The sequence below is a fragment of the Callorhinchus milii genome, unplaced genomic scaffold (assembly GCF_018977255.1).
Source record: "Callorhinchus milii isolate IMCB2004 unplaced genomic scaffold, IMCB_Cmil_1.0 Scaffold11, whole genome shotgun sequence".
NCBI classification, from domain to species: Eukaryota; Metazoa; Chordata; class Chondrichthyes; order Chimaeriformes; family Callorhinchidae; genus Callorhinchus; species Callorhinchus milii.
The window spans coordinates 2,158,471-2,185,570 of record NW_024704752.1 but is presented as its reverse complement, the minus strand read 5'-3'; the positions used below and the strand labels follow the sequence as shown (position 1 = coordinate 2,185,570).

Below are 27,100 nucleotides of genomic sequence, written 5' to 3'. Positions count from 1 at the left end.
TGATTTATTTGATAAATAAATGCAGTACCTTTGGAAATATCTGCACCATTGGTCACAAACACAACTCGCTCAGATTATTTATGGCGTTGTTGTACTTTGCACAATAGCTTCCCAGTAGCCGAGGCTCGAGATGATGTATGAGACTGAGGTGGTGCCAACGGGAACGTGTTGGAATTAACAGAAACGGGGTTAACAAAAAAAAAGTCAAAGCTTTGTGAAGACAAAATATACCGTGGAGCGGGTTTTACAGGCAAACATTCCCATATGCTGTGCGTATTATGCAGATTCCAACAATATATGGATTATACACATTATGTTAAATGGACGAGTTGTACACATTTCCAGTAATGGTATGGATTATATGCATTCCTGTGCGATGTGTAGATTATAAACATTCCAGCATTGTGTGAATTATACACACAAGGCATCTAAAAGATATGAAAAGCCCTATATCAAATGCAAGGATTATTATTATTATTATCCCCACACATGGTATGGATACGATACATCCTCTTGCATACAGTATTCGATTCTATATATTCCCAGCACACGCAGTATGTATTATACACACAGTATGGATTATACACATACACACCGTATGGATTATCCACGCACCATGTAGATTGGATACATTCTCACACACATCATTGATTATACACACACATAGTGAATTATATACATTCCCACAGTCCAGTATTGACTATATACAGTGACACGTACAAACACACACTGTACAGTATAGACCATATAGTTACACACAAACACACACATACACAGTACAGATTATATACAGTAGATCATATAGTTATACACACAATACAGTTATATTATATACAGTTAGACAGACAGACCCACGTGGTACAGTTACACACTGACACAGTATAGATTATATACAGTTAGACAGACAGACCCACGTGGTACACAGTTACACACTGACACAGTATAGATTATATACAGTTAGAGAGAGACAGACAGACCCGAGTGGTACAGTTACACACTGACACAGTATAGATTATATACAGTTAGAGAGACAGACAGAGCCACACGATACACAGTTACACACTGACACAGTATAGATTATATACAGTTAGACAGACAGACAGACCCACACGGTACACAGTTACACAGTGACACGGTATAGATTATATACAGTTAGACAGACAGACAGACCCGAGCGGTATAGGTACACAGGGACACGGTATAGATTATATAGGGTTACACGGGGGTTGGCTTTAAGGCGCCGCCAATCACCAGAGGCGGAGTCGGCGAGTCGAGTCCTCCCACTTGTCCCTGAGGCAGGGACAGCGCCGGCCGCCCGCCCGCCTGCTCCCCGCCAGCCCAGCCCAGCCCAGCCCCCCCTCACACCCACACACCCGGAGGGCACGCGGGCGCGGGCCCGGGGACTGGCCGAGGCCTGGTGGTCGGTGTGTGTGTGAGTGAGTGAGTTTCCCTCGGAGAGAGGCGGGGACAGGCGGCGGGAGGACAGCCCCGAGCGGAGCCCAGCCCAGCCCAGCCCAGGCCTGAGAGCGGGGCCCGGGGAGGGAGGAGGACGTTAGTCCGAGTGTCGAGGTGGTCGGGGGGCGGGGGCGGCCGAGGCGTGAGAGAGAAGATGGTAAGTGACCGGCGCTCCCTCCCTCCCTCTCTCTCCCTCTCTCCTTCCCCCCTCTCTCTCTCCCTCCCTCCGTCCTTCACTCCCTTCTTCCCTCAGTCCCTCCCTCCCTCCCTCACTCGAGCCCCAGGCTTCCGGGCCTAGCCGTGTCCGCCCGCGCGCAGGCTGCGGCCTAGCGCCTCCCTCCCTCCCTCCCTCCCTCTCCGCCTGCAGAGCCCCGAGAGAGAGAGAGAGAGGGAGGGAGGGAGGGAGTGGAGGTGTGGGGGCTGTGGGGGGGAGAGTCTGCGGCGCTGTGACTACGCGAGGTCGGGGGGTTGCAGGTCCCGCTAATGGCCGAGTTTTTTTTGGGGGGAAAAGGGGTGATTTCAGTGTCTCCCTCTCTCTCTCTACACCGCGCCAATGGCGGGGGGTCTCTGTTCAGGTCGCCCCCCCCCCCCCATAAATAAACCTCAGGCAAGAGGAGACCCCCCCCCCCCCACACACACACTCTCTCTCTCAGTCAGTCAGTCGGTGTGCCCTTGGCAACCACCTCACAGCCTTCCCCCCCCCCTTCCCCCCCCTGCTTTGCCCCCTCTTGCTTTACCCCCCACTTTGCCCCTTCTCTCCCCCCTCGTTCCTGCTTGCACCCCCCCCCCCCCCCCTCCACCTTTCCCTCCTGTTTTGCCCCCTTCCCTTCTCCCCTCCCTCCTTCAACATCGGGGGGGGGGCATAGGGTCTCTCTCCCCCCCTCCCCGCAGCCCCCAGACCACCACCGTCCCTGATTGTGTGGGGGGTTTGGGGTTTCTACGCAGAAGTTTGTGTTTCTTAACCTGTGAAGCACTTTTTGAGACGTCTCAACGATGTGATAAGGCGCTGTATCCAATGCAAGGATTGGTATAATGTGCCCACTGTCGAGCGTGTACCCCCTGTGATTTCTCCCCACTCACCACCACAACCCCCCCCCCCTACTTGCCCTCATTGCCCCAATCGCTGCTTCACCCCCCCCACCACCCCCCCCACACACACACCCACAACCCCCCCCTCCCCCCTACAAACATCTGTGAGTGTACAGCAGCCGTTCAGTTTCCCCCCAAAAGTCTCTGGACCTCCATATCCGAGTCTCTTCCCCCATCCCTCTCCTCATCCCAAACACGGATTAAGACCTAATTTTTCAAACACGCTTTTGGTCACCTTAACCTCCTCCCCATCCTCACCCAGTCGTCCACCTCGGTCAAAAAGCGCTTTTAGATATCCAACATGAAAGGCACTGTACACATGTCAATTGTTATAAATGTTAATTTGTGTTGCCCTTTCCTCTTCTTTCCTTCCCTCCACCCCCCAACAGTACACCAACTTGGTGTCTATGTCCCTCTCCTAAACCCTCCTTTTATCAGGGCATTTTTACCCCCACTGCGATAACCTTAATTGGTTAAATATGTGTCTGTGGCAAGATTTGCAACTTTTTTTTTCTCCTTCCTCCCACTTCCCTCTCCGTATTGAGAATAACTTTTCTCAGAAAAAAGGATGGATAAAGGAGGAATTTGGACCACTCATCTGTGCTTTGTTTTGTGTCTCTGTGTCTGTGCATTCTTGTGTTTAGGTGGAGAGTAGTGATTGCACAAGAGTGAATTACAACGATGTGGGCTTAATCCAGGGATTCAAATTATGTATGAGCGCAAGAGGGAAGCTTTTAAGTACTTTTAAGGCAACTGAGGCCTGAGATTGGAATAGTCTTTTAAGAACTGCTTGGTGCGCACATTTGTGTGTGTTTTACAAGACAAAATATTGTTTTGTGATACTCCTAAATGTTTGTGTTATAAGGTTCGTAAAAAGTTGGTTAGTGTCACTGAGACTTGGAACAGTGGGTTTCTGTACTCAGCGTTGTACACTTGTATCAGTGGGTAAATATATTCTAAAGGATTAGTTGGGTAAAGGCCCTAACTAGTAAAATTGTCCAAAAGCTGAGGAAATCACCTGTGGAAAGTCTACTATTAGAACTACTATAGGCAGAGGGGCTCAATCTCATTTTGGGTTCCGATTATCTGAAGAGCGGACAGAGACTCCTCCTCTAGATTGTCTCCTGAAATCCTCAACCCCAGTTCTGTTTTCCTGTATTGATGCGGTAATAAATGCACCACTTCAACCAGCAATCAGTATTATTATTTTTCTTGACTGCTGGATGTTAAAAGTTTCTTCTGTATCAACTACAACATTCCAAATTCATCCATAGCCAAAGAAACATAATTCTCCCGCTCACACCCAACCAACATAAAAGCTTGAATATTTCATTGTAAGTTTTTAAGTTCACTGAATTTGGCCTATCGAGGTAGAATTTTAAAGTGTTTTAATAAGGAATTATTTAACTTTGATGCGCAATAATTTTAGACCTCATTATAAGATTAAAATGCCAAGGTAATTACAGCAACAACAAAATTACATGTGTATAACGCCTTTCATGTGAGGAGGACGTCCCAAGGCGCTGGACACTCGAGGGGGGGGGGGGGGAAGCAGGGTGATCGAAAGCACGGTCAAAGAGGAGGGTCTTGAGATGGGTCTTGAAGGAGGCAAGGGAGAGGGCGAGGCGGAGGGACTGTGGGATGGAGTTCCAGAGGGTGGGGGCAGAGTGGCGGAAGGCCCACCCACCAGGGGACATGAAGCAGGCTGGAGCCCACTGAACGGAAGGAGCGAGGGGGTTAGGAGCTCGCAGAGTTAGGGGGAGCAAGACCATGGAGGGCTTTGTAGGTGAGGACCAGGATCTTGAACTGTATCCTCTGTGTGATGGGAAGCCAGTGGAGTCGGGCGAGGATGGGGGTGAGGACATGGGCTGCAGAGTTCTGGATGATCTGCAGCCTGTGGAGAGAGGAGATGGGGAGGCTGACAAAGCAAGGAGTTTGCATAGTCACGCCAAAGAGATTATTGGTTAGTCAGGGCAGATCTGAAGCGTATTTGAGTAGTGTATTAAGGTAGTTGCCATAACTATTTAATCAACTTTTTGTCTGTCTTTCTTGACAGAACAATATGTGTATTCTGCAGTAAAGTGCAGACCACATAAAAGTTTGTTATATTTTAGGAGCATTAACTCTTTTCTAAGCAAAAGAGGCAGAGTTCAACAAAATATTGCCCTAAACTTTTCCTACCAGGAATCTTCAAGCTCTCAAATAGCCCACTTCAAGATCGTGGAATTAGAATTTTTTTTACAACAGCAAATTACATTTGTACAGCGCCTTTAATGTCGGAAGGACGTCCCAAGGCTCTGGACAGTCAGGGATTTGGACCTGAGGGGTTTGGAATCAGGAGGGGTGGAGGCAGGGAGGGTGGCTGAAGACATGGTAGAAGAGGAGAGTCTCTTCACACAGTTTCTAATCTTTCTGGAGATTTTAAAATCAGTTTTCAAAGAGGACGCCAGAAAAATGTGTACATTTCCAATTTACCAAACTAAAACTTTGGAACATATATTTTAATGCTCAGCCCTTTCCTATTGTCAACCATTAATAAGAGATTTATAATAATAATCCTTGCATTTAATACAGCGCTTTATCACGTCTTAGAGACGTTTCAAAGCGCTTCACAAGAATATACTGTAAAGTGAATTGACTGTATATGTTGTGGGCGAAATGATTTGTTTTAAAGAACTTTTTTTTGGATTAACTTGAATTTGCTGAACTTCAGTCTGTAAACTAAAGATTTACAAATTGACCTTGTTTTTACATTCAGCTCTGAGAATCCAGGCATAGCATTTCTTGGCAAGCTGCAGTAGTTGCGTGTTCATTAGGCTTTGGCTTTAGGTGTTCTCTTGCTGATCTGAACACTCAATGTGCCAGCATTAGTTAGGAAAGGCTTCCTGAATTATTGCTACAATACCGTGTCTTGTAATTGTAGTTGTGGCATAGTATTTTTTTTAAATAAGAAAAAAGTTGCGACATTTTGTAGAGTACATGCAGATTCTAAAGCGCGCAAAAGGCATTTAAACGCCCACTTGTCATATACACTACGTCTTGGGTTTCAGTCCGAGAATACATGCTCTAATGTCATTGGAGTATTTCAGTGGCATTGAGCTTTTTTTAGTTGCTAAGAGGACAGACAGAAACGCATTTAGAAATTCCTGAGAGGGATTTGGCCACTGTTAGTTTAAGGGTGACCAGAGGCAGCGTTTTCGGGGAAATTTACTCTCCGGTGTTGGGATAGTGTGGGTATAGTAGTAATAATAATAATTGCATTTGATATAGTGCCTTATAGTATGAGGGATTGAACAACAAACACACATTAGATTTGGAAATGCTCGAGTATAATTGGATCAGGTTTACAAGCCATGTCCTTTAGCCGTTGTGTGTTTAAAGATCAGCTGGTTTGCCCTTGTCTTGTCAGTCTCAGGAGGGCTGTGGGATAACCATTTTTTTTTCTGACCTGGTCTAAAAATCTCTCATTGCCTTCAAGAGGAGAAAAATAGAATTGGTGATGGTGGAAATTATTCATATTTGGCTGAAATGGTAATAATAATTTAACAGTAAATAATAATAATCCTGGCATTCAATATAGGGTCTAACACGTTGTTGAGACGTCTCAAAGCGCTTCACAGAATATACTGTAAAGTGTGTATTTTGTGGGCGAAACCAAATCTTTAAAAATCCTGCACATGATTGAATCCAACATAACTTGATTTTGAAAAAACTGAAATGCTCGCGCTTGTTTTGTCTGCTGTTTCCTGCGTTTGGTTGTGTATGTAAATGTCCATTTGTTCCTTTTTTCTCTCCTTCTCCCTCCCCCCCCCCCACACCCCCGTTTCCTCACTCCCAGTAAAAATTAACAGCAGTAATAATACTCCTTGCATTTGATGTATATCCTCAGATTCTCTAAGCATTTCACAAGATTTTTATTGTAAAGTATAGTGACTGTCCACAGTAAACTACTGATAACTCATTATTCCCAGGGAAAAGAGCTCAGTGATTTGCAAGAATATGGGGAAAGAGCAGGGGGAGTGAGACTAATTGGGTAGGTCTTTCAGAGAGCCGGCACAGGCACGATGGGCTGAATGACCTACCTCCTATGCTGTAAGATTCTATGATCCAGTGTGGCAAACATGTGTATAACTACATAAATTAATGCATAGTGATACTGACAGCGTGCTAATAATAATACTAATTCTTGTGTTTGATATAGCACCTTATCAAGTGTTAGTGATGTGTTAATCCATGGTCGAGTTATCAGAAGTTTACTGTATTTTATAGGTGAGTTTCTCTGTACAGAAGCATCTGCTGTGTACATGGGGAAAAGACTTTCACTCACACCATCTCATTCCTTTTGTTTTGTGCAGAACAAGCTGAAATCCTCGCAGAAGGATAAAGTGCGCCAGTTTATGGTCTTCACGCAATCCAGTGAGAAAACCGCAGTGTGTTGTTTATCGCAAAATGACTGGAAGTTAGACGTTGCCACAGACAATTTTTTTCAAAATCCAGAACTGTACGTTCGAGAAAGTCTGAAAGGTTCATTGGATAGAAAGAGGTTAGAACAGCTATACAATAGATACCGAGGTAAGTTCAGTTATTCTCAGTGCTTGTGAACGTGTTATTTTTCAATGGAACTTTTTTTTTGGTGAGCCGGGTGTCTTGACACATGCGGAGTAACCAAACTGAGAATTCCGTGCATCCCACCTACACATGGAAATCCCAGAGATAGATTTTCGGAGTGGAATGCACACTCTCTCTCACTGGAGAGACACATCTGCTCACCTAATTCCGAAAAAGTATTAGGTACAGGTTGGCAAGAGCCAAGACTTGGGGACTCCAGAGTGTGCATTGTTTTTCAATGCATTTAAAGTGAGGGTGACAATGCTTACCTTTTCTTCACAGAATCTGTGAGGGGCTTTGATGGTAATCTGCTTTTAGAGTCTTGATTGCAGTCTAGTTCTTTTTATACTTCTCTTGTAGTTATTTGAGTGACGGGAGAAATGGCTTAAATACTACAAGAGCAGTACCAAACACATTTTCCCAGTGATAGAGACGATTTGGGAGTGCTCCAGTTACTTGGCTGAGGGCAACCTAGTCAGTCAGTGTTTTGTTCTGATGTACTCTATTGTGGTGAAAATGCCGATCAAAACTGCATAATCCTCCACTAGTTTAGTTATATGTTTGAGGCAATTGACTTCCCTGCAATGGAGAGAGAGAGAGAGCATCTCTATGATTGGAAGATGTTGTGAGCAGGGTTTAGTAATGCCAGCACACCATGGCACAGAGCTGTCATGGGTTCAAATTTCTTCGTTGCTCATTTTCTGATGAAATGTGGCTGTTGAGATCCTCCCCCGGAGGACGAGAAGTGGAGTAAGGTTCAAGCCAACGGTCTTCCCACAGAGACAGTCATATGCCTTCTAGCCATGCTGCTGATGGAGACTGTGGAGCAGAAACATGGGCGTTTGTGGATAAGCCTTAAGAACGGGTGTAGGAGTGAAGGCAGCTAACAAACACCTTTGTTCCCGAAACCAGTTGGAATTTATTTCATGAAGTTGCAAGAACTATGAACTTGTTTGATTCACTTCAGTGTGAGTCATATCTGATCCTTTGCTCTGCTGCAAACCCTGCGCTACAACAACAATTGCATTTATATAGCGCCCTTCACGTGGGGCAGTGTCTTGGAGCGTTTATGTTGACAGCTATGGTGACTGCAATAATTTAGAGAGTTTAATGGATGGGGGGAAGAAGATCAAGAAATATATTACCTTTGGAATTGATTTGTCACAGTGAGTTGTTGACGGGTATTCCTCAAGTTGGATTCCTTGCTGCTCGGAGTCCCCTCAAAGCTAAGTAATCTAGGACCCTCTTCCCCAAATTATCTCTTAGCGCATCCGTTGCGTGTTCATTACTTTATTCGTGATTTACAGCAAAAGATCCATTTTCACAAATGTAAACAGGACAAAGTTACTTTACTTTCATTATTTCAAAGTATAATTGTTCCATTAGGAGTTGAAGTGTTACTTTAACCGGTTAAATAAGTAACTGTATCTAGCTCGTGCCCTTCGTTCCACCGTTGGTGGCCGCGCTTTCAGCCACTACGCCCCGAAACTCTGGAACACACTTCCTCTATCTCTCCGCCTTGCCCCTCCTTCCCCATCTTCGTGTCGCGCCTGAAGACCTTCCTCTTCGATCGTGCCTATGGTCACCTTCCCCCAGCTCGGTGTCGTGCACTCTGGGATGTTACCTGCGTGAGGGGCACTTTATAGATGCAAGTTGTTGTAAGTAGCCTATTGCAACAAAGCCTAAAATAATAATAATAATCCTTGCATTTGATATAGCGCTTTTCACGTCGGGAGGACGTCCCAAAGCGCTTCACAGAACACACTGTAAAGTGAATTGACTGTATATTTGTGGGCGAACGCGGCAGCCAATTGCGCACAGCAATGTCCCACATACAGTCGTAGATTGAAAATGACCAATTTATTATTTTTGGTTTTGGAGGGATTATTATTAGGCTCTGTGTGGAGTAAGGAAACTTGCCCAAGGTTTCGCCCTGTCTGGAATTGAACTCAGGTCTCTCACTTGCAAAGCGAGTGCTCTAACCACTGAGCTACAGGACTCCACAATCAATAATATGTGGTCCCATAATGTATCACTTGTGGAACTCATACCGTTTCCCTGGCAGTGAATGTAGATACAGATTGATGTTGAAGTGTGAATCCAAGTTGGTTCCCTCTCTCCCTTCTAAAGTGGAGTCCTGTAGCTCAGTGGTTAGAGCGCTCGCTTTGCAAGTGAGAGACCTGAGTTCAATTCCCGGCAGAGGGCGAAACCTTGGGCAAGTTTCCTTACTCCACACAGAGCCTAATAATAATCCCTCCAAAACCAAAAACAATAATAAATTGGTCATTTTCAATCCATGACTGTTTGTGGGACATTGCTGTGCGCAATTGGCTGCCGCGTTCGCCCACAAATATACAGTCAATTCACTTTACAGTGTGTTCTGTGAAGCGCTTTGGGACGTCCTCTCGACGTGAAAAGCGCTATATCAAATGCAAGGATTATTATTATTAAAACGGATGCTAATGGTCAGACTAAATGCATTTGCCTTGTTCAATAAAGCCAGTCAGTCTACGCTGTCTTGGTGATCTTCAGACAGGTTATGGTGGGTTATTCCCATTTACAGGAGCTCACAAATTACCACTGTGGCGCATGGTTGTCATTTGCACATACACAGCATTTAGCACTTCCTATAAAAGTTTTGCTTCATATTTAGCACAGAAATAGAGATAATCTTTTCCTGAGATGGTTTAAAAAATTAGATGCAAATTTTCTTGCATTCATCTCTCAACCCTCATCCCACTCCTCTCATTCTTTCCCTCCCCCATACAAGGTATGATTATGATGACTTTGGACTGTAATAAATATTAATTGTTGAGCCCTATTAAGCTCCAATAAGTGCTATCCATAACTGATGACATAGATGGGGTCTATACTCCCAAACATCTAATAATTGCCCCTTGTAATCAGCCATTAGGTTGGGGAAAGAGGAAGTAGTTGAGAGATGAGTGAAAGAGGATTTGCTGATCATTTTCTTCATTAACCCTCTGAAGAAAACATCCCATTTGGTAAATGGTAAATGATGAGATGCGTTCAATTTTGCCAAACAAATCTTGGGAGTGTTGACTGTTAAACATTTTCTGGCAGAAAAAATGTTACCTTCAGAATTGATTTGTCACAGTGAGCTGTTGGCAAGCATTTAGGAAAGCGCATGCACGTTTAAGACTGTCACTTTAGAATAAACAGATTGCTGTTTGTAGCTTTTTTTTAAACAAACTGTCAATGTTTCAATGAGAAGTTTAGGTTTGTGAAATCTGCTTAAAGGTAAATTTCATTGGGTACTTTTTTGATCAGCTTGCTAACAATTAGTTTTCCATTTTACCTAGCGGGAAAGAGAAAATAAACATTACGTTTGATACAGCAACTTAGGAGGACATCTCAGCGATTTATAGAAGATCTTACTGTGAAATGTAGTGACTGTTTATTTTCTAAGCGATCGCAGTAGCTAATTTGTGCACAGCAATGTCCCGCTAACAGTCATCGAGTGAGTGACCAGTTTTATTTGGGAATGGTTATTAGCCAGGACACCGGGAGAGAAACCCAGTGAATCTTTGATGTTCATCTGAATGGGCTGGGGTCATCTGAACGCCAGCACCTGCGACCATGCAGCTTATTATGGAGTTCAGGAAAACACTGAGTTTTAGAGCACTTCAATAATAATAATAATCCTTGCATTTGATTACGTCTTTGAGGCGTCTCAAAGTGTTTCACAGAATGTACTGTAAAGTGAATTGACTGTATTTTATGGGAGAACGTGGCAGCCAATTGTGCACAGCAGTGTCCCACAAACAGTCATAGATTGACTATAATAGTCCTTGCATTTGATATAGTGTCTTATCACATGATTGAGACGTGCCAAAGCACTTCACAGAATATATTGTAAAGTGATATAATTATATCATGTTAGATATATTAAATGATATAATTGTGTTAGTTTTCAAAGTGTTCAAATTCATCCTGTTGGGGATGATGTGCTTGTGTTTGAAATTGGTGTTGGGATGATCTGATTAATAATAATAATCCTTGCATTTGATATAGCGCCTTATCACGTCTTCGAGACGTCTCAAAACGCTTCACAGGATATACTGTAAAGTGAATTGACTGTATTTTGTGGGTGAAATGCCCATGATTAGCTTTGAGGTTGGCTGCCTCATCTATCCTGATTTGCGTAGAAGTTGAAGGCAGCTTTGTGATGGAAACTTGCATCATTTCCTTCCTGTACTGTGACCAGCAATCGTCTCGTCCTGCCAGTCAGTCATCCCATCATTGCTCCCAAGCTCGCGTTTATACATGCAATTGTTGTGAAATTGTGCTGCAGATTAAAGCGCGTTTGTGGAAACTTCTATGTGATGGACATTTTCACTCATTTCATTCTTGGCTGCTTTCTGGAACTAATAGGATTAAGGATAACGGAGGTCTAATGTTCAGCGATTCATAATAATAAGCAATCCAAGTAGACCCGGCATTCCAAAACTCCGGACACGGAATTCTGCTCTGCTCCAAATGTAGGTGGTGTCAGAGTGGAGTTCCCACAGGGCCACACAAAATACTTCTGGTTTTCCTTTTAAGGAAAAACCCATTTGGAATTCAAAATTAGACTCTGGTATTCAAGATTAAGTTTAATAGGATAATATTAATACTAAAAATAATCCTTGCATTTGATATAGCACCTTATCAAGTCATCTAGACGTCTCAAAGCGTAAACAGGATAAATAGTAAAATGAATTGACCGTATCTGATGTGGGTGAAACATGGGAACATTAATCATAGAACCATAGGACCTTTTTGGACAAAAGAGATCAGTTTGTGTCAGTGCCACTGATGTATTGATTTTGTAAATCACTTTTTTTTATTAATTCCACTTTCCAGCTGCTGGCTTACAAAATATACACTCACTACATTTCACAATAAATTCCTGTGAATGGGTTTGAAACGTCCTCCTGATGTGAAAGGCCCTTTATCAAATGAAAGTGTGATACACCTGCTAAAAAGTGGCCGAATTCATGGTCGTCAGGCCACTGTAACACAGGAAGCCTCGTGGGTGTCTCATGATGGAAGTGACGTACGTCAGCAGCGCTTCTTGCGTACGGCTCGCCTACACGTCACTCAGGAGGTGACCCAGGTGACCACAGAGTAGATCTGTTTGTATTATATATAGACAGTTTTGAAGCTGTGTTGAACGTGAACAAATACTACGATTGTGTTTGCTCAGCTGATCAACGATCGTCTTAAAATTGCCTGCACTGTTGCCACGGTGTGTGTTACTATTCTATGGATGGAAGATCTGATTAAGAATAGCAGATTCCAAAGTGTAGTAATTTTGTCAGCCTTCCATAGACGCATTGAAAGAAGAACTGTTTGATATAGCAACGTATCATGTTAAGTCATTAGCACTTCGGGGTGAAGGGCCTTGTATAAATGTAGGCTGTTGTTATGTAACATAGCTGATTACAGTGTAGTGATTTATGATAGAAAAATGTCTCAGCCATTTGTAACATCAACAGTCATCATAATAATTCTTGCATTTCGTAAAGCGCTTTATCAAGTCATTGAAATGTCTCAAGCGCTTCACTGCAATTTTATTATACAATACAGTGACTGCGTTTGTAGGCGAATTTACACAGGCATGAAGTGAATGTCCAATTTTCTGTGGGATTGTTGGCAGGATTTTGGTTAGTGCTAGCAGATCTTTAGAATCCACCTGAAGAGACAGACTGGAGCTCGGATTAGTGTGTCGTCTGAAGGATGGAACCACTGATAAATCAGCACCCCTCCTGCGCCCCACCAACTTGCTTCTGATTCAGAGGCAAGCGTGTGCTACCAACTGAGCCAATCTTGAGATACCAATGCAGATGAATCACCAGTTGGTCTGGAGATTTGTTGGCCAGGGCACTGGGAGAAACTCTCCTCAAATAGCGTCATGTGCTGTTAACGTCAGCTTGAAACAGGACTCTTGTTTCAACATATCCAAAAGGTGTCACCTCTGACAATGCAGCGCTCTCCTAATACTGCCCTGGAGTGTCAGCCTGGACTTGTGAGCTCAAAGTTTGCAAAAGTGTGTGTTTCTTCTCCTTTCACATCATTGTTGAACACATTACACGCGTTTCGACAGATGCAGTGCTGTTCTGCTTTTTGTAGGAGCAAACTGAGAACTGCAGTCAGCGTTTTGACAAAGTCCATAAGAAGGGGAAACCGAAAGCCAAAGGCCCAAGCCTCCAGCATGGTAGAATCATTATTATAATTTTTCTAACTTATTGGCATTGTTCAAGAAGGTAATATCGCATGTTCTTTCAGCAAGCAGTGGGTACTAGTCTGGTTGAAGGGCAGACACTCTCTTATTCCTTTCTAGTGGGTAATAAATCAAACCTGCTTCCCTTGTTGGAGGAAACCAAAGGTCTTTTTCAGACATGACTCACAGCAAATTCTCCTGTGGTAACTCATGCTTTCATTCCCCATGACGTGCAGGCTTGTGTTTGTGTTACGTGCAGGAGAGCGAGAGCATAAATTATTTTTATCTTCTGATGTTACCCTCTTTCAAGTTTACTAAATGCAGCACGGAGAACTCGCTCCAGATCGATAACTCAGCTGTGTATTTTGGACCCTGGTTCGGAGAGACTCCCAGAGTCTTCGACTCGCCTGCGCTCTGCTCGCTTTTTAAAGCCTGCCTGAAGATTTATTATTCTATTCACACTTTCAGCTATCTCCAGAATCTTATCTGATTCCTTCATGAATTTGCCGATGGTCAATGTTCACTGTCTCTCTGGGGCATTCATTCCTCATCTCCACCTCGTCTCTGTGTGGAGTAGTTAAATTTTAACTGGTCATCTTCCCTCATTCGGCCTCTCGACCATCTGTGCTCTCGTGTGGACGTCCTCCTGATGTGAAAGGCGCTATCCAAATTAAATTTATTATTGTTGTAGCTGTGGTAGCATTTGTAGGGTTCAACTTGTCTATGTCTCTTCGGGATCTTGAATATTTCAATAAGATCCTCTCTTTGGACTTTTCCCAGCTTTCACAGCCTCTCCTATTATTGTGACTGCTATAAATGTGGTCATTCACTCCACGACTGTTTGTGAGACACTGCTGTTCGCAATTGGTGGCTGCGCTTTGCTCACAAAATACACAGTCAATTCACTATAATGTATTCTGTGAAGCGCTTTGAGACGTCTCATTGACGCGATAAGGTGCTATGGTGTTATTAGTGCTAGCGTTTAATCCTTTAATCTCTTCTCCCGTTTGGTGACACTGCTGCATCCTTCTCTTTCTGCCTCCTTGAATAACATCTTGTCAGTGCGTCTTTTCAGTTGAAAACTTTCCTTCTCATTAATAACTTATCTCCTTGGCTTTGTTGGTGACGAGCGAGAAGATCTTTGTGGTGACACACTGAACACTATCTTGGTACTCAACTCAAACATTCTATTAAATAATAATACTTGCATTTGATATTGCGCTTTATCATGTCTTCGAGACGTCTCAAAGTGCTGAATGATCAATTTATCCTGTGGGTGAAGTGAATTGACTTTTTTGTGGGCGAAATATGACAGCCGATGCCTCCGATGTGATGAGATTCTTTGCTTTCCGCTCAAAATGGCCATTTTGCTGAATGTGTTGGGGGGAGGCGGAGTGGGGTGGGGGAAGAGCAATGCCTTGACCCAAATCTACAGTCTATTCTGTGAAACGGTTTGAGATGTCTAGAAGCCATGAAAAGCGCTATATCAAATGCATGGATTATTATTATTATTAAATACTTGTAACACTTTGATGACGGTTGCTTCCTTGTCTGTTAGCACTCAAAGGAGAATTTTGCCATCTGTTTGGAAGAGATGAGAGGTGAGAAAATCTCGCCTCTTGGGTTCGGAAGATTGTTGATTAAAGCTCCACGTTGGGATTTGAGCTAACAATCTATTCTGACGCTCCAGTGAAGTACCTGGGAACCTCCACATTATCAGAGGTGCCTTACATCGAGACAATAAACCTGTTTGCCCATTCAGGCGGAGATTCAAAAAAATCCCATTATATTGTTCGAGAATAGAAGGGAGTCTCTCCCAGTATCTGAAGAATAACCCACAGGATAAATTGATCATTCAATTCAAGGCTATTTTCACAAGCTCACTGAGCAGAGCACCTTCATTGGGTCTTAGAGAAATTCTGCCAAGATTTGCTTCCCTAGATTGCTATTGCGTGGACTTTGGGTGAAGATGGTCTCCAGTTTGCTTTGATAATAATAGTAATAATAATCCTTGCATTTGATATAGCTCCTTATCACATCTTCTAGACGTCTCAACGCGCTTCACAGAATATAATGTAAAGTGAATTGACTGTAATTTTGTGGGTGAAACTCGGCAGACAATTGCACACAGCAATTTGTGCGTCCCACAAACAGTCGTGGATTAAGTGACCAATTTATTTTTATTTGTTTTGAAAGAAATAATTACCCCCGGAAAAGCGATTCACCATTCGACTAACAACTGGATTCCGACTTACTGTTAGGGAAACAGAGGCGTGTGAAGTAAGGAAACCTGTCCAACGTTTTACTCTGCCAGGACTCGAACCCAGATCCTCTCGTTGCGAGGCGAATGCTCTAACCACTGAGCTACAGGACTCTATAGGAGCCCATGGTTCAAGTTCTTGTGAAAACCCACCGTCCAGGCTACTGTAAAGAACATCAACTGGAGGTCACCGTCCGGCCATGCATAGAATCATTAAACAAGCGTGCCTGACTTAATAACAGGATATGACCAAGTAATTTTATGCAGAGGAAATGACAGGCACTCAGGTTGTAGCGAGGCTGAAACAAATTGTGGACTTCTTGGCTTTGTAAATATTTACTGTAAAGTTGGAATATTCGACAGTTTGCTTCAGCCATAATTTTACGAGTTTTATTTTACAATTCATTTTACAACACGGGGCGTGTTGCTTCTGACATGTAGTAAGTATGAGAAATTGTTCACATTTTGGAAGACGGGCAACTACAAACTGACTGACTGATTTTTATATTTTTGTTAGCCAGGGTGTCAGGAGAAATTCCTTTCTCTTTCCAAATTTTATCAGGTTATTTACAAGTGCAATCGAGCAGGCGGACAGGACTTCAGGTTATCGACCCCTCAGTCGGATAGCACCTCTGTCAGTGCAGCACTCCCCCAGTACTGCACTGGAATGCCAGCCTAGCGTGTGAACTCGAAGTCCTGGTGGTGTGAGAGTGCTGCCAATTGAACCAACCTATTGCAGGATCCATGAATGAATTTGCAAAGAGTGAATAGTCCTGTGTGTACCTGTATGGATGTGTTAAACTGGCCTCCACGCGAGTTGGTCTTTGCAAATCCTGTACGAATCCTGCGAGCTTAATAACCTCCATCGCGTTTGCTTTTTGATATATTTGAAAGAAGTGATTTCTATATCCCCGTGCTTCTGGAACTCCCTGCCTTAATCCCTCCAACTCACTTACCCTCCTTAACCCCTTCAACGTAGTCTTTGGACACCTCTTTCTCCTTTGCTTAGCATCCAATCTGCAGTGCTCTGAGACGCTATCCTGTGTGAAAGGTGTTGTGTAAATGCAAGTTTTTGTTGTCTCTCCAGTTTACAGGCTTTCGGCTCTCACATAAATCTCATTGTTAAAAGTTCCAAATTCATTTTATAAAATGAGATTAAAATTCTATGTTTTTTAAACTTAAAAAATGTTTGAAACTAATATCTGCCAAACTGAGCAAATCTAAATATCAACACGAGTCTTAGACATCGGTGGCTGTCTTTGATGATTGACGTTCTTTTAGCATTTTAGGCATGAGGCACTGTGTAAAGCTATTTTATACCCTGCTTTTTAAAAAAAAATGCCTTGTGTGATAGACATGAGAGCATTGCTCTTCCAGATGAAATATGAGCTTGTGCTGAACGTTACAGGAGGTTTGAGATAACGCAGCAGGGTTGCTGGTACTCTGCTGAAAGGTTTATTTCATACATACGAAACTGCGAGAGTATGTGCATTTTTATAGCGCCTTATCTCATCAATAGTTTCAGAGGACGTCAAGAAATTACTTTCAAGTGTAAAGTCCTTTCGAAGATAAAATAGTTAAAAATGCAGCAAGAAGGGCTCCAACCATCACAGCGGCCTCCAAGTGAATTGCTGATGGTAAATCCTGCTCGGATCCTGTGTTCGGGAATATCGAACACCTTGGCTGCTCTAAAGAGGAGTGGGCTCCATGCACACATTGGGAAGAGAATGATTGACACAACAATAGTAGTAATAATAATCCTTGCATTTGATATAGTGCCTTATCACGTCATTCAGACGTCTCAAAGAGTTTCACAGAATATATTGGAAAGTGAATTGACTATTTTGTGGGTGAAATGCAGCAGCCAATTGTGCACGTCAGTGACCCACAAATAGTCATGCGTCGATAGATCAACACTTACTTTTGCCTTCCTAGGATGCATGAGTCTCATGTGGAATGTGAGAGGTAGCAGTGTGAGAAACGGTGTTTGATTATGAAATGCTGAATGTGTTGGGGGGCGGTGGGTAGCAGCAAAAGAGGCCGAATTGTGACGTCCATAAACCTAATTTGTTGTCTGTGTGAAATTTGGGAAACCAACGTTGGCAAAGAAAAGCCTGTGAGCCAAACGGCGGCAGGACAGGGCTCGCTGAGCTTTTGTCAGGATTTGCCAATCTCTCGCGAACTGGAATTTGCCATCTAGAGGCTGTGAATCAGATTTGCGATCATGCAAATTACACCCTGACATGAGTCAAGTCAGGAAAGCGAGCCAGAGCACAGGTTTGATGCTGACTCGGAGATGTCTCATCAGAGGCTGTGACTGTTCTCACTAGTGTTTAAGGGCTTGGCGTTCAGCACCATCCTGTGGGATTTGGTAGTGTTCCTGCTCCAGCCTTGCCGTGATCTGACGACAAAGCTTGCTGGCTGTGAACTTGATTGTTTTCACATCATAATAATAATCTTTGCATTTAATTTAGCACCTTATCATGTCGTTGAGACGTCTCGAATCGCTTCACAGAATATATTGTAAAGTGGAGCGACTGTATATTTTGTGGGAGAAACATAGCAGCCAATGTTTCACAAACACTCATGCTTGAGAGAGAGCGAGAGAGAGAGAAAATTAGAAAAACCGAAAGATGGAGAAACGCAGGGGAAAAAATTCAGAGCTATATTATGTAAAATACATGGCTCTTGAGCTCTCAGAACTGCTTTTCCCTTATTGTAGCCCTTGCATAAGCCCGTGACCATTGCTGAAGTCCTTCCCTCACGCTTCCTGCTGCTGAAAGCCACTTTCGCATCTTCAGCTGTTGAATAGACTTCTCCGATGCTCCCGTTAACTGCAGCCCTAATTTTACTCTCCACAAGCTCCAACTCTCTTCATAGGGGCAGACACGTGGCAAATGACATTTAATTTGGATAAATGTGAAGTTATGCATTTTGAGGAAGAATGAGGAGAGGCAATATAAGCTGATGGTACAATCTTAAAGGGTGTGAAGGAACAGAGAGACCTGGGGGTACATATAAGTAAATGTTCGAAGATGGCAAGACAGGTATGGGATACTGGGCTTCATAAATAAGGGCATAGAATACAAAAGTCAGGAAGTTATGATGAACCTTTATAAATCACTTGTTAGGGCTTAGCTAGAGACTGTGTTCAGTTCTGGGCTTTAAGAAGGATGTCAAGGCATTGGAGAGGATGCAAAGGAGATTTACCAGAATGGTACCAGGAATGAGGGCCTCCAGTTATCAGGAGAGGCGAGAGAAGCTGGGATTATTCTCCTTGGAGCAGAGAAGGTTAAGAGGAGACTAAATAGAAGTTTTCAAAATGATGAGGGGATTCGATAGGGTGAACAGGAGAAACTATTCCCACTGGCGGGTGGGTCAGTAACCCGAGGGCACCCATTTAAAACAGTTGTTAAAAGAAACAGAGGAGAGGTGAGGAGAATTTTTTTCACACAGCAAGTTGTTCGGATCTGGAATGCATTGGCTGAAAGGGTGGTGGAAGCTGATTCGATAACAACTTTTAAGAGAGAAGTAGATAATTATTTGGGGAGGACACGTTTGCAGGGCTATGGGGAGAGTGCGGGGGAGTTGATTAATTGATCAATTGAAGAGATTGATTTGGATAGCTCTTTTCAAAGAGCCGGCACAGACATGATGGGCTGAATGGCCTATCTCCTATGCTTCTTCCTCACCAGGTTCCACACTCGTTGGGCACCACAGGCTCCTGAGTACACCGACAGGACAAGACTCTGAAATAACTCCCTTTGCAGTCGGGACATTGCTACTTACACTCTTGCTTCCAGCCCCACTCTCATGCTCATAGCTTCCCAATCTGGTACATTGTTCACTGAGCCTTCTGGCACCACAACCCTGGTCTATACCCCTAATTGCCTTGCTTCCTCTCTTCCCCCCACTCCCTGACACACAAAACATTTGTTTGACCATGCTGTGGTCATCGTCTTTGACTCTTCCTGCTCTGTGCACCTTATCATCATTAATTATTGAGATAATAATATGTAAAAGACGCTACATAAGTGCAAGTCCACACGAGTTTGCAAAGAGTCTCCAAACCAAACTGAGAATTCCATACATCCCAAATCCCAGCGATAAATTGTTGCAATGGAATGCACACTATCTCCCTGAAGGGATGTACCCTGCTTATCTAATTCAGGAGAGTATTAGGCGCAGGTTGGTAAGAGCCAAGGCTTGGGGACTCCAGAGTATGTGTTGGGGGTAACAACTGGAGTCTAACCAGCTACTTAATTTTGAAACAGACACAAAACCTCAGTGGGGTCAGCAAACAGAGTGAATGTTTCTAGCAGCTCAAAGGCCAGAGATTGTGTGATGAGAATCGGCAGCTGTTCATTCTGTATAAGTGTGTGTTTATTTTCTGTTTGCATTCAGATCCTCAAGACGACAATAAAATAGGAATCGACGGTATACAGCAGTTCTGTGATGACTTAGGATTGGATCCAGCCAGTATTAGTGTGCTGGTCGTGGCATGGAAGTTCCGAGCAGCCACTCAATGCGAGTTCACAAAGCAAGAGTTCATAGACGGTATGACAGAGCTAGGGTAAGTAAAGTCAGCGGGAGGCCCTTTAAAAATACAGACTGATGGATCAAATGTTCATAATCGCTTTTAATAATAATCCTTGAATTTGATACAGCGCTTTTTCACGTCTTCTAGACGTCTCAAAGCACTTCACAGAATATACTGTAAAGTGAATTGACTACATTTTTGTGGGCGAAACGCGGCAACAATTGCGCACAGCAGTGTCCCACAAATGATCATGGATTGAAGTGATCAAATTATTATTGTTTTTTTTTCTTGAGGGATTATTATCAGGCATGTGGAGTAAGGAAACTTGCCCAAGGTTTCACCTGCCAGGAATCGAACCCAGGTCTCTCACTTGTGAGACGAATGCTCTAACCACTGAGCTACAGGACTTTTGAATTGTACCAATCATCAGAGTTCCAATTAGATTAATTCACCCAGTGGTCATTTTTTGTGGGGCGAAAGAGAGTTGTTACGGTCTGGAATGCACTCCCTAAAAGGGTGGTGGAAGCTGATTCACTAACAACTTTTAAAAGGGAATTGGAATAGGTACGTGAAGAGGAAAAATTTGCAAAGCTATGAGGGAAGAGCGGGGGAGTGGGACTGATTGGGTAGCTTTTCCAAAGAAAAGCAAAAAGAAAAGATCACAAGCACGATGGTCTGAATGGCCTCCTTCTGTGCTGTAATATTCTATGATTATATGAAAGTACTTTGAGAATGAGTTCTGTTCAGTTGAAATCACTGGTAAATGTGGCTGTCAACAGAACAGGGTAGTCCTTATGCAGATAAGGGATTCAAAGAACATAGTGGTTAACCTTCTCTTTGCGTCGTCTGAAGGATGACACCTCCAACAATGCAGTGCATTGGTGTGTGAGCGTAGACTATATATAAATCAAGGCTGACATTGCGATTTTATTGGACTAAAAGCAAATGGAAAGTAGCAATTTAATCATCTAATGAAAAGATTTTGGGAACTTTTCTAAATGGTGAAATATGGTGAAATTCCAATTGTGTGGCCCATGTTTATTAGGCTGAGTGTTCACAAAGTCCTGTTACCCCCATGTTAAGTAACCACATATATTTTCTATATATATATATATATATATATATAAAGTGATGGACATCTGAAATCATGCATTATTTTATGATGGATAATTGAGATTACCCATTGGGCTGTTGTTATCCACGCATTGTATTGGGAGAAAAAACTATTGAGGCATTCTATTAAAAGGCTAGAAAATAATCTATCTTTATGTGGGGGTGGGGTAAGAAGGATTTTACGAGCTGCTGGATATTAGATAAGAATGAAATTTTTTCCACCCCCACCCTGAATTTTTCTTTGTGATTAAGGTGTGACAGCATAGAAAAACTGAAAGTCCTCCTGCCTAAGTTGGAACCAGAGTTAAAAGATCAAGGAAAATTTAAGGATTTTTACCAGTTCACGTTCAACTTTGCAAAGAACCCCGGCCAGAAGGGGTTAGGTAAGTGCTTAGATGAGTTTCCCTTTCAGGAAAGTGTGCGGTTCTGTTGAGGAGGTAATCTAACGGCACTGGAGACTGATATCCTGATCTGGGATTACTGTGGTTGCTTCCAAGTAATGCTGACCTGGCTAAATAGTGGAAAACACTATTTATAGTCAGTGGAAGGCAGTAAAATAGAAACCTCCTCGCTTAGCCTGGTAACTCATGAGACATGTCATTGGTATTAGTTTGTCCTGCCTCTCTTTCTCTCACACACACACACACACACACACAATTTACATCATGATTCAGAAGGAGATGCTTTATGTACAGGATAACCATACATATACACATACAGGATGACCTGTATCGTTCCCCCTCCCCCCACCAGTACAAAACTGATAGGAGGCTATGGAGGAGCTGAAACAAGATCAAGATGTCAGAGATACGTTTCACCTCCTCACTCCATTCATGTTCCGGAAGATGTGGCAGCAAACATGGTGACGGATCATTATCTGACATAAAAATGATGGCGCTCACTCTCGCACGTGCACACTCATACTTGCTCACACTCACGTGCGCACACTCTCACGCGCTCTCACACGCAGATCCCTGGATGTCTAATTAGTGAAACACTTTTACTGAATACAATGAAGAAACTTCTAAATACATTCATCATCATACGTTTCAGTTTGTTGGTTGGTCAGTGCAGTGTAGAAAAAAAACATGGGGGTAACAGGACTTTGTGAACACCCTATACAAAAAGCCTATTGGGCTTATTGTGAAAGGCTGACCATACCTTTGTTTGGTAGTTGTATAGTTTTGAGTGCGAGTATTGTATAATCAAAGTGAGAGAGTGTGAATGCGCGCGTGTGAAAGAGAGAGAACCTGTAGTATCCTGAATGTAGCTCCATCTGCTTTTGGTTTAGTTTTTGTTGCAACTTCTATAACCATTTCTCACCCCCACCCCACCCATCATCACCATCAGTCCTATGTGACCCAGAATAAACAAAGCCAGAACTCTGAAACCAACAACTGTGCAGACAGAGCCAGACCAGATATTCCTAGTGTAGAGTGTGGTAGATGCAGTAAATAGTTGACCAACCTGAAACTGTTTCTCAGAGCCAGTGTGAAGAGAAAGAATGTGTGCAGCCTTCCAATGCTCTCTGTTCCCTTGTGATACCCAGGCCCGTCTGCCGTGTTTTTTTTGGAAGAATTGGCAAATATATCTAATGTAGCTTGAGTTAGGAAAGGTACCTTACTGATTAAAGCAGTTTGTCTTCACTGTTGCCTTTTGTGCCGTTCACCTAAATCTTAGCATCTGGCAATAAATTACTTCTCTAAAGGGACAGTAACATTTTCTCTTCAGGATAACATTGACTTTCTCTCTCCCTCCACCTCCCCTTAGTGCAATGAGCATATGTGCTATTTCTTAATCCAGGGCATTGAGACCCATTGCTAGTGTTTTGGCCTGTGACACCTGGTTTGCTTGTCGCTGCAGCACAGGATATGAAGTACTAAACCAGACGCAAGTTCATTATTCTGAGTTAAAAGATAAAAAAAATTATATATAAAAATTTTCTGTACAAGCAATGATGCCAACAAGTCTACAGATATCAGCCCTAATGGCACTTAGGAATTAATGAGGTTCAGGAAATTGGGCGACTTCTAGCAAGCCTGGAATTACTGCCCGTCAAATATTCTGGAGTGATTCATACTTGACATCTCAGCTCCCTTTCTAAGGACTGAGCATTTTTCTGAGGGAATAATGTTAACCAGCCTGTTGTGATCCAAGTCTCCCCAACAGTTACCTGCTTTACAGATGCCTCAACAGGCAGTTGCTTTGTTTCAATTAGTTTGAACGGCACTGACTCAAGACAGGCCCAGATTGTAGGAGACTTTATTATAAAATCTGTTTGTTGTAAATCCCGAGTGGGAAACATTCCGAGGTGATGTTCTCTCCACTGTTGTTGACAATCATCTGCACTATGGTGGTGATTGGGTCTCTGTGCTCTGTTTCAGATTTAGAAATGGCAATCGCCTACTGGAATTTAGTACTTGCCGGCCGATTCAAATTCTTAGATCTATGGAATAAATTTTTATTGGTGAGTGTTACTGTTTTTATTGCCTGAGTGTTACTGATTGGGTCTGGTTTTTGCTCTGTAAAGTCTTTTAACTTGTTAGATTTTAAATTCTAGAGGCACCTCTTCCTCCGCCTCTCCCCCCGAGCAAGGGTGGGGAAAGGTTCTGTTCCTGGGAGGGGGTGGTGGTCCCTGTCTCAGGTTTGACTGGCCAGGATGTCACAGGTTCAAATTCCATTTACCATGGGAAGGGATTGGATTTGGCTGGGACTCCTTTTCTGCTCCTTCCCACCCACAGACGAACACCGACTACATAAGGGTGACATTTGGATAATATCTCTCAAAAACATACGGTCACTTCACTTTACAGAGCATCCTCTGAGGCTTCTTGATGACGTGATAAGGCGCTATATCAAACGCAAGGATTATTATTGTTGTTATGGGAATAATTGTGGCAGCCAGAGATGGTGTCGATTGTTCAATTCCTTTGTAAGATTGAGGGGGAGAAGGCGGGGGAGATGAAGCTTGTTGTGGCTTATTATTAAAGGTGGTTGTCCCTGTTTTCAGGAACATCATAAAAGATCAATACCGAAGGACACCTGGAATCTCCTGCTAGACTTCAGCTCTATGATTGCTGATGACATGTCAAATTATGACGAGGAAGGTATGTTACCTCATCTAACTGGCTGAGGGTAATGTCAGCCTGTCTGTTGGTCTCTCTCTCTTTCTCTCTGCTGGGCCAGATGATATCCTGTAGCATAGTGGTTAGAGCACTCACCTTGCAAGCAAGAAGAACCGGGTTGAATTCCCGGGCGGGCTTACTCCACATGCCAGTTTACCTACCAGTAAGTAGGAACCCGGTTGTTATTAGATTGGCGGAATCACTTTTCCAGGGGTAATAATTCCTTCAAAATAAATTTAAAAAATAATTTGGTCACTCAACCCACGACTGTTTGTGGGACACTGCTATGCGCAATTGGCTTCTGTGTTTCACACAAAATACAAGGTGAATTCACTTTACAGTATCTTCTGTGAAGCGCTTTGAGATGTCTCGAAGACGTGATGAGGCGCTATATCAATTGCAAGGATTATTATTACTCCACATGCCTCAGTTTACCTTGCAGTAAGTAGGAACCGAGTAGGTTGTTAGGCAATTGGTGGATCGCTTTCTGGGTAATAATCCCTTCAAAAAAATAATAATTTGGTCACTTAATCCACGACTATTTGAAGGAAACTGTGTGCAATTGGCTGCCGGGTTTTGTCAATTCACTTTACAGTATATTCTGTGAAGCGCTTTGAGATGTCTCAACCACGTGATAAGGCGCTGGGTCAAATGCAGGGATTATTATTGTTATTATTATACGATTGTGGGCCTCAAACTCCGCTTTGCGTTGAGCTCACAGCTCAGACTGATGCTCCATTTCCTGGCAGAGCACTGCATTTTCAAAGGTGTTATCAGTTGGATGAGTCAGTCTGCTCAGGTGGATGTTTAAGACCCAGTGGTTATTGGAAAAGAGAAACGATTTTCTCCCCGTGTCCTGGATAATCTGCTGTTCACCTTGTTAATGTTTGTGTGGCCTTGCTGTGCGCTGATACCGTTTGCTGTGTTTGTCTGCAAAGGCAGTCACGGCACCACTTGGCAGAGGTTATCTGTAAAGTGCTTTTCAGCATTGTAAAGGATGATGATAATCCTTGCATTGCTACAGCGCTTCATCACGTCATTGAGACGTCTGATAACGCTTCGCAGAATACACTGTACAGTGAATTGACCGTGTATTTGTGGGCAAAACACAGCAGCCAATTGTACACAGCAGCGTCCCACAAACAGTGGTGGATTGAGTGACCAAATTCTTATTATTATTTCGGGGAGGGATTATAAAATATAACCGGCAAATAAGACAATACTGTGTCAGGCAATAACATACATACCACACACGTCATATAACCGCTCGCTTACTTGCACAATCTGGGACAGAGTTAGAAGCCTCTTGACATTTACGTTTCATTCCTGTATAGTAGAGCGCCTTATAAAGGAAAAGGGATGAAAAGTTCCGTGGTGGGACCCTGCAGTGGGGCTGATATTCCCAAATGAAAGGATTACAGCTGATAATGACACAATGCAACCTTCTCATGTGTTTCAGGAGCGTGGCCAGTGCTTATTGATGACTTTGTGGAATTTGCACGTCCACAAATCACTGGGACAAAAAGTACTACAGTGTAGCATTGAGGAACCTTGTCGCAGGATGTATGTACATGATGTGTACAGAATGGAAACTTCAACAAATAATGCACAGTCATTTCACATTTAGTTAATAAAATGCAGATCAACGGATTGAAGTGAAGATCAATCCTTTTTTATTTTATCCCGAGGGTTGATAACACCAAAAAAAAGGACTTTTCTTCGATCGTATCCATTCATTTAAAAATGGTGGTTTGGGCTTCTGTCTATAGTCAGGACCTCTCTGTAATTTCATCAGCAAAATGAGTGTGAGTTTCATCTGTATGCTCTTTGGGATCCTGTACCATTCATCTTCTATCAATTTGGAAAGACTTTCCTGAAAGGATAAAGTTAAACGGTGCTTTTTTTTTGTTTGTTTGACATCGTTAAAAAAAAGCACGCCCTCGCAGTCTTCGTTTGGGAAGGAACCCGAGCGTTGGATCAGCGGACACCTGGAATGGCTGGTTTAGCAGTGGAATGGAAAACCTTGATGTGATCTTAGTACTTTTTAAATTATGTAAACGGGGCAGGTTGAACCAATACAAAAAAAATGTTGCTTTAGCTAATCTCTCAGCTATTTCTTATTCGTATACGGCAGGCTGCTTTGTCACAGTGTCTTACTTTGCTTTCCCATGAAGACTGTGGTCATACTGTGCCTACGGAAGAAGATTAGCTCTACCTGCTACATGACACCGGAGTGACGTAACTCCAGACACCAGACTTGTGGTATTTGCTGTTTGTTTTCTCTCTCTCTCTGACAGTTGAAGTATTGGGAGTTTATTCCCTCCCTCCCTCCCTCCCTCCCTCCCTCCCACCACCACCCCCTTCCCTCCCACCCACTCCCCACCCATTCACTCTTCACCCATTCACTCTTCACTGACGCCGGCACCCATCTCTGCTGTTCTGTGTCGGGTGTAGGACTCGAGGAAGCTTTCCCTCGTCTCACTGTTCGGGTGCCTGATTTTTACATCTCGGCTACAGGGGACAGTTTCCCCCCCCACTTCACCCAGTGCCAGGAGGTATCTGTCCCGTCCCCTCCTTTCTACACCTGAAATATCTTGAAACTAAGAGGTTTAGCTTTTCTGCTGTGGACTAAGATGAACGACCTAGGTTTAGTTTGTGTCCCTCCAAATCTTCCCAGTAAGAGA

At 43.2% G+C, this 27,100-nt stretch overlaps 1 protein-coding gene across 1 annotated transcript; it reads left to right on the top strand.

Annotated features, from left to right (window-relative positions):
• Window positions 1-1,392: 1,392 nt before the first annotated feature.
• On the top strand, window positions 1,393-26,513 carry LOC103187988 (DCN1-like protein 1). The gene is made up of 7 exons (XM_007907769.2): window positions 1,393-1,612; window positions 6,900-7,116; window positions 20,043-20,211; window positions 21,544-21,674; window positions 23,676-23,758; window positions 24,302-24,398; window positions 25,876-26,513. Exons 1-7 carry the CDS (start codon window positions 1,610-1,612, stop codon window positions 25,953-25,955), a joined length of 780 nt encoding a protein of 259 aa, XP_007905960.1. The 5' UTR covers window positions 1,393-1,609; the 3' UTR covers window positions 25,956-26,513.
• The last annotated feature ends 587 nt before the right edge of the window (window positions 26,514-27,100 follow it).

Excerpts from the sequence above, each read along its gene's own strand:
- LOC103187988 (XM_007907769.2), top strand. Across the intron at positions 23,759-24,301 it reads TATGGAATAAATTTTTATTG|GAACATCATAAAAGATCAAT; the intron begins GTGAGTGTTACT and ends CCCTGTTTTCAG. Across the intron at positions 24,399-25,875 it reads GTCAAATTATGACGAGGAAG|GAGCGTGGCCAGTGCTTATT; the intron begins GTATGTTACCTC and ends CATGTGTTTCAG.